Below are 7,231 nucleotides of genomic sequence, written 5' to 3' on the forward strand. Positions count from 1 at the left end.
TACTTGAAATGTGGTTGTAAAGCTGGTGCATATATATTCTGTATATTGCTGTGACTGTGTGCTCAGAAACGAAGCATCTACACTGATTCCAGCTCACACATACCATCTCTGATGCCAGAAGAGTGCTCAGAAATTAAATATCTACTATGAAATCACTAGAGAGACATGTTACTATAGTCAAAACTATTTTGTTCTCTGTTGTTTCCACAATAAAAACTTGGTTAGTTTCGACAATCTTTGTCCAGACAATTTTATTGTAAAGAAAACAAAGCTTGCAACACAGACCACCAATGTCCTGGCCAATGTCTCATCCATTGTAGCCCACAACCAGAAGTCTACAAGAGCCACTGACCTCCTGGAAGAACAGCCCAAGGCCCAGTCTGTCAATGTTGCACATTGGAATAGTCAGAAGTGTACTGAGCATTGGCAAAGTAAAGGTTGACTCCCTAGATACAACTACTATGTTATCTGTTTGCATAAATCTATTGTGCATGCATTACACAGCCGCATCATAGGGTCCAAAGCCACAGCTACCTGATACCAAGCCAAATGATTGATTCAGCTGACTGACTCAGAGTATAACCAACACATACCTGACCATAAACATCAAACATGAAAAAGTCCACAATCATAAAAATGCGCGCCAAGTGTTTTTACAATGTAAAGTCTTTAACCCATATGTACCCTTTTCTGTTGAACAGTGTTGACATTTTAACAGCAGCCTGTGGAAACTGCTGTTACTTTAATTCAGAACACCCTGGAAAGTTTACAAGAAATGCATTACATTGCCTTTTCTGCCTCCCGAGTTGTACGTATTGCCGACTCTTGAATCAACCGGGCAATAGATTTCTAAAACATTTACTCAGGAGCGTTCACCTGGAGAACGTATATACAGATCACACTCCCTCCTGCAACAATGCTGGGAATAAATCGGGAATAAGTAAAAAAAAAAAAATGACTGTGATATAGACAACGCAAAATACAGCAAAAATAAAGCCATGTGTTTCTTGTAGCACTTTAACACTGCTGGAAAGAATAGACCAATCTTGTACAGTAATTGCCTTGAGTGTTTATGTGTTCTGTTTTTCCAATAATCCTGATTTATTATTTTCTTTGTATCTGATTTTATCTGGCTTTCAGCTTGTCTGAACTGAACAGCCTTCCTCGTTCCATTCAAATCACTAACCCTAATCCTAATCCTAACCCTAGCTCAATTTAAAAGCTGATTGAAGGAAAATGGTAATAATGATACCATTATGATACCAGAATGATAGCAAACACCATAAAAATGTAAAAAAAAATCTAAGGGCATTTGAAGCTATTTACTCTTTAATCTTATGTATTATGTACTTTGCTTTCCTATACTTTGCTGCGTGTTTGCCATTGAATACCACAGCAAGAGTTTTGCTGTACTAATACCTAACACATAAATCAATCCTGCATAATGAGCTTGTTTAAATAACTGTTTAGGCAAAACAAAACAAATTCATGTAGAAACATTTCATGGAGCAACATTTTTGACGTTCCAGTCAAAACAATACTTGTTAGCATGGCAATGCGAGCTGCAGAACATGCTCAGAGACGCCTGAGGGAAGGGAGGCCTTTCCTCATTCTCTCCACCATCGTGCAACCGAATGCCTTCTGCCTGATGCAAGAGTTAAACGTTATTTGGCTCTCCTCTTTTGTATCAGCAAGAGGGAGGCAACAATAGCACTGCAGTGAAGTGCAAGCTTTCATTAAAAAGTACAACTATAAGAAACTGTAAGTCAAACTAATGCCGCCTTCAGGATTTAATTGAAAACAGAAGTGGTACACATGGGTTTTTGCATGGTAAAACTATGAATTTACAAAATGCTTACCCATTTTTTATTTTATTCTGCTTTATCGTACTACCCTTTCCCTTACTTTCTCTACTCCTCACTTTGTGGTGTATATATGCATATGCATATGTGTGTGTGTGTGTGTGTGTGTGTGTGTGCGCACAGGTGTGTATAACTGGCAGCAATCAAGTACATTTATTAAACATCATGCTATCAGGTAAAGCCAGTACACTGTAGTCTATGGAAAGTTCTTTCATCAGCTTTCATGTAGGAACTTGTACGATGAAATACAACCACTTCCTCTATTTCCTGTCAATGAAGCACAGAGAGATATATGTAATCTCTTTAGAAACTCTGAACAAGACAGCAAGCAGTCACTAGAGTCAAATCATTCTGCCTTAAATCGAAGCCCAACCAGCACATACCACTGACCAGTGGCACAGGTATGCACTGTCATTTCTGTAGTATTAAACTGGGCTTGCTTTCTTAATTTATTATTATTATTATTATTATTATTATTATAGCAGTGGTATAAATAGTAGCAGTAGACGTAGGCGTGGTAGTCATAGTATTAGAATGAGTCTTATTAGTATTTTTTGTATTATTATATTCTGATGCATTCCTAAATTTAAGTACAGTGTTAAATGGGTTTCCAAGTGTAAAGTAAGAAACTGGTTGATATCTCATGTTTATTTGGTGTTGCACCAACAATATTTGCATTGCTGAAGTTTTTAAAATTGCATGGACGAAAACGGAATCTGCTTTTAGGTTTTTGTCCTCAAGATTATATAGCCTGTCAAAATATATTAAAATTAAAATTCTCTGAACACGGATTATGTTTAATTGCATTTTAAAATCTAAAAAAAAACTGAACTGGATTTAAATTATATTATAGCCTACCATTAATTTTAAAGTACTGCGGTTTCCATTTTTGCTGAATTTAAAGCAATCGACTGGTTTTGTTTTATCAACCTGACATAATTTTAGAATGTTATCATTGCTTCTCTGAACATAAAAGTCACCTATACATTACCTATACAAGAAATTGCTCTGTACCTAAGCTTACAACAACAGTATATAAATGTATTCACTTTTCTCAAGCTCCAGATCTTGTGCACCATTGAATCTAAATGTTCAATCTCAATTTCTTTCCTTATCCTTTCTTAGGGATCCTCTCGATGGCAGGATTTGACAGTGACGCTATGAATGCTTCATTACTCAGTACAGCAGCTAATTCCACAAGCCCTAACATCACACAGTCCCCTTCAGAGACTCTGCACGTGACAGAGATTGGAATAGCCACCCTGATATTCGTGGTTGGGTTGCCTCTAAATGTCTTGGTTATTTGGGTGCTGTGTTTCCACAGCACCAGAAGGAATAGCTTTGGGATATATGTACTGAACCTGGCCTTTGCTGACTTGGTATTGGTGATGCGTATCCCACTGGCCATTGCATACCTGGTTGCCTATAACCAATGGCACTTTGGATCTATCACTTGTAAGATCATCATGTTCCTGAGAGTGCTGGGCCTGTATGCAGGGGCTTTCCTTCTCTCTGCCATCAGCCTGGAGCGATGCCTATGTCTCTTGCACCCTGTATGGTATCGTCTCCGCAGGCCTGTCTGGGTTGTCCCTACCATCTGCGGGTTCCTGTGGTGCCTCTCCTCATTCCTCAGTTTCCCGTACCTGCAGTACAGTCAGGTCATCGATGACCAATGTCATGACAAATTTGAGTCTCCAATAGGGCTTTTTGTCACAGAAACAGTGTTGGGGTTCCTGATGCCCTTGCTGCTCTTCGTCTCCTGCAACTTGTTGGTCTTGCTAAAGGCAAAACGGGAATACTCCTTGAAGAATGCCAAGCTGTTTAAGGTTCTCACCTTTACCATGGTGGTGTTCCTCACCTTCTGGGTCCCCTACCATGTGTTTCGTTTCCTTATGTCACTTTACAGTTCCTCTCCTGAGGACAAAGCATACGGTGTGGCGGCCAAGGGGGTTTATTTCTCCCTGTACTTGGTTTACCTGAAGAGCAGCCTCAACCCCGTACTTTATGTCTTAGCTGGAAAAGACTTACGCAACACTGTGAAAGCATCACTGATGTCAGCAATCGAGGGGCTCTTCAGTGATGAAGCCTCTGATTTGAAACAAAGACGATCCTTAAAGGCACAAGAGTCACAGGTCTAGTGAACATTCAAGGTTGTCCGCATGAGATCAGCAAGTGCCTGGCCACTAGGGTCCGCTGTAGCACAATGAGGAGAAACAGCCCCTGACAGTTTTGCTCCCCTAACCAATGTAATACCCTGTGCTCCCCTGACTGTATGACTCACTCTGCACACCATGCAGCTGTGATTTTACCAAGTGAGCCTGGGGAACACCTTGATACACTTAATGAAAAATGACCTGCCTGTAACATTCTTTCATATTGATAATATTACATGAGAGAAAGAGTCATTTTGAAATTTTGAGCTGCATCTTGAGAACGCTGATAAAATTTGCAAAGTATAGACTTTACTTTCATTTTAAGCAGGGCAAAGAGTTTGCAATATTTACCCAAACGGTTAGCTAGCTCCATGACCATATAGATGTGCTTTTGAAACTTTTTTTTTTTTTTTTTTGTGTGTGTGTGTGTGTGTATATATGTAAACTGTATATCTTATCTACTGTCAAGCCACAGTGATGCCAGCTGAAATCACGGCTAGGCAGGTAAATTGACGTAGGGTAAGGGAAATAAAGTATGTATTTTTTCTCTCTTTCCCCAATTATGTGCTTAAAGAGCCTGCAGTAAAATATTTGGAAAATATTCAGTTAATTAAATCAGTAGGCATCCTTACAGAGACCTCTGTGGAATCTACAGGATTTTTAGGAACTTAAAACCACCCATAACACCAAACACTCAGACAGCAAATTCATAATTTATTAATTTATTAATGTGTAATCAAGGACCCTTTCAAAAGATGTGGGCTATGTGTGGCATTGAATATAGTAACACCACAAGACTGTGGTATTAATTTGGAAATGTGATGCTTAGGAAGTTGTGATGCAAACATTTTCATTTATTCAAAACAACCAATAGGATTTGCTAACCAGGCCAGACAGACCTTTTGTAACCACTGAATTTCAACACAGGATAGCAAACAAACATACCACCACCACACCTCATGAGAATGGACTGCAAGAAACAGCCCATCCGTGCAAACATTTCCCACTTGATCCACATCAGTCTGCATCTCCCTCAAAACTTTATGGAATGTTTTTTAAAGATTTGTTTTTAACTGTTTTACCGATGGCAAGAAGTTTAATTAGATTTTTCAAAGCACTTTTGTAATCAAGAGAATGTTTACTATTACACTTCAAAAACCACTCCCAATAACCAGTCCCATTTTGTCAGTAGGATCCCCAGGTTGGGGGACATACAGCAACACTTCCAGTGATGAAGATGACCTCTATCCATACAAATGTTTCCCTCAACAAATCCAAGGAGAAGGAAAAGGAAAACCATGATCCTGGGCTATCTAATGGATGGCTCAGTGAGCTCCCAAATATGGTTCTTTTGAAGTATCTTTTTTAAGGGTTTTTCATGGGGAGTGAGCTGGGGGGTGTAAGGATAGGGCAGAGGAAGCAGAAAGGAGCAGTTAGTAGGACAGTAGGACAGGGTGCCGGCTAGAAAGGACCCAACTTAGGATAGAGGAGGGGGTGAAGCCCTGACTCTAGTAGCAGACCAATGGAGCTGGACATGGAAACTAGAATAGAAAGTGGTAACTGACTGAGCACGACAATACAGACACATGCCAGGGGCAAAAGGACCCAGCAAACGAAGACAGGATAGAAAAATGGTTGCAATGAGAGAGAGAGCGAGAGGGACTTGAGCACTGGGAGCAGCCACGTCCCGAAAGAAAGGCAAGATAAAGAACAGAGCCTCGACGTAAGGCAAGCTAAGCGCAGGAGCTTTGAAAGGACAATGTGAGACCGGGGGTCTGCTCTGACTCACATGGTGAGAACCCCCCTGAAGGTAAGGGAGGCGGATGCCTAGCCCTGAGGTTGGGGAAGTGAGACTCACTTGCCCTCCAAAGGATGAACCCCCAGCTCCTCACGAAATCACCCACACAGTGATACAAACAAAGACGGCACATGCCGACGCATAACATAGACACAAGATCAGAAATACAAACAGAGGGATGGTTAGTAATTTAGTAGGATGTGACTGTGTATACCTGCTGCTCAGTGGAGAAGAAAAAAACCCTTGAGGCTGATTAGAAGAAAACCTGGTGGCCCCAGCAGACAGGAAGCCCCCACTCCAGACATACTAACAATTTTAAAATAAGCAGCAACTACATCAGAGGAGGATGAATGAATGTAAGAATCCACCATAGAAGAGGACCAGCACCCCACATTCTTGATGATGTTGGCCTTATGTGGAAGGGGGGGAGTTGAGGAGGGAGGGAGGCCTGCTCTGGAGGCGAGAGTGGAGAGGTGGATTGAGAACCAGTGGCGAGTGATGATAGGATCGAGAGGAATTCATTGAACAGAGGGTCTGGGGGGGTCAGGGTTGCCTACTGGGGAGATACCTTGACACTGAAAAGAAAGGGAAGATAGGGGCTTGATACTTGATGGCTGAATGAACCGACCACACTGAAATTGATCCATCTTGGAGGTATGCATCCGAATGATGAAGTAAGCATTGAAGGCGGCTGAGAGGCAGATGATCTCCATAGATAGATCCTTGTAGGGGAGAAGTGGCCTTTCGAAAAGTAGAAATGAGCAAATGGAGAATGTCCGTTGATATAGGCAGGCAGGAAGGTGAGGCAGGGTGAAAGCTCTTAACAATCCGTCAGAGGGTCAGGTGAAATGTTGATATGGAGAGAATGGATGGAAATGGAGAGAATCCCTAGCATAGACGATGAAAGCCAGGATCCGGTTTTGATTGAAGGAATATGATTATCCGATTCTGGGCACAAAAGGTTGAAAACGCTGACCAGGCTGTAGAATAGGAAGCTCTTGAAGAAGGGGCCAGGGCTGCAGACATGTAATGAAGGCAAAATAAATAGACAAACAAAATGGACTAAAACTTAAACAAACAGTGCACTAACAGACAAACATGGTGAGTCAAAACAACGGTTATATAGCTACGTTTAGTTATCATTTTACATTCTCTCCTCTCCACACCCGTTCTCCACTCACCGAACACACAACCCAGAGTGAGCAAAAACATGCTGCTTTTATGCAGCTGTACCGAGACTCGATTGCTAATTAATCATTCAATTGGAGTCTCGGTACAACTGCACATGAATTAATAAGTACAATTCCCCGTGCTCACATAGTACTACATTTTACCTGCATGTGAAGTGCTGTGCAATCCTTGTACCTAAATACAAATATACATTTTAAACCACTCGTGTTACACAGACCCATTTATAT

General features: G+C 41.1%; 1 protein-coding gene across 1 annotated transcript; it reads left to right on the plus strand.

Moving 5' to 3' along the window:
- Positions 1-2,169: 2,169 nt before the first annotated feature.
- On the plus strand, positions 2,170-4,710 carry LOC121321299 (C3a anaphylatoxin chemotactic receptor). Its single transcript, XM_041260197.1, has 2 exons — positions 2,170-2,263; positions 2,988-4,710. Exon 2 carries the CDS (start codon positions 2,999-3,001, stop codon positions 3,998-4,000), a length of 1,002 nt encoding a protein of 333 aa, XP_041116131.1. The 5' UTR covers positions 2,170-2,263; positions 2,988-2,998; the 3' UTR covers positions 4,001-4,710.
- Positions 4,711-7,231: the final 2,521 nt, after the last annotated feature.

This window comes from Polyodon spathula, chromosome 9, assembly GCF_017654505.1.
Source record: "Polyodon spathula isolate WHYD16114869_AA chromosome 9, ASM1765450v1, whole genome shotgun sequence".
Lineage (NCBI taxonomy): Eukaryota > Metazoa > Chordata > Actinopteri > Acipenseriformes > Polyodontidae > Polyodon > Polyodon spathula.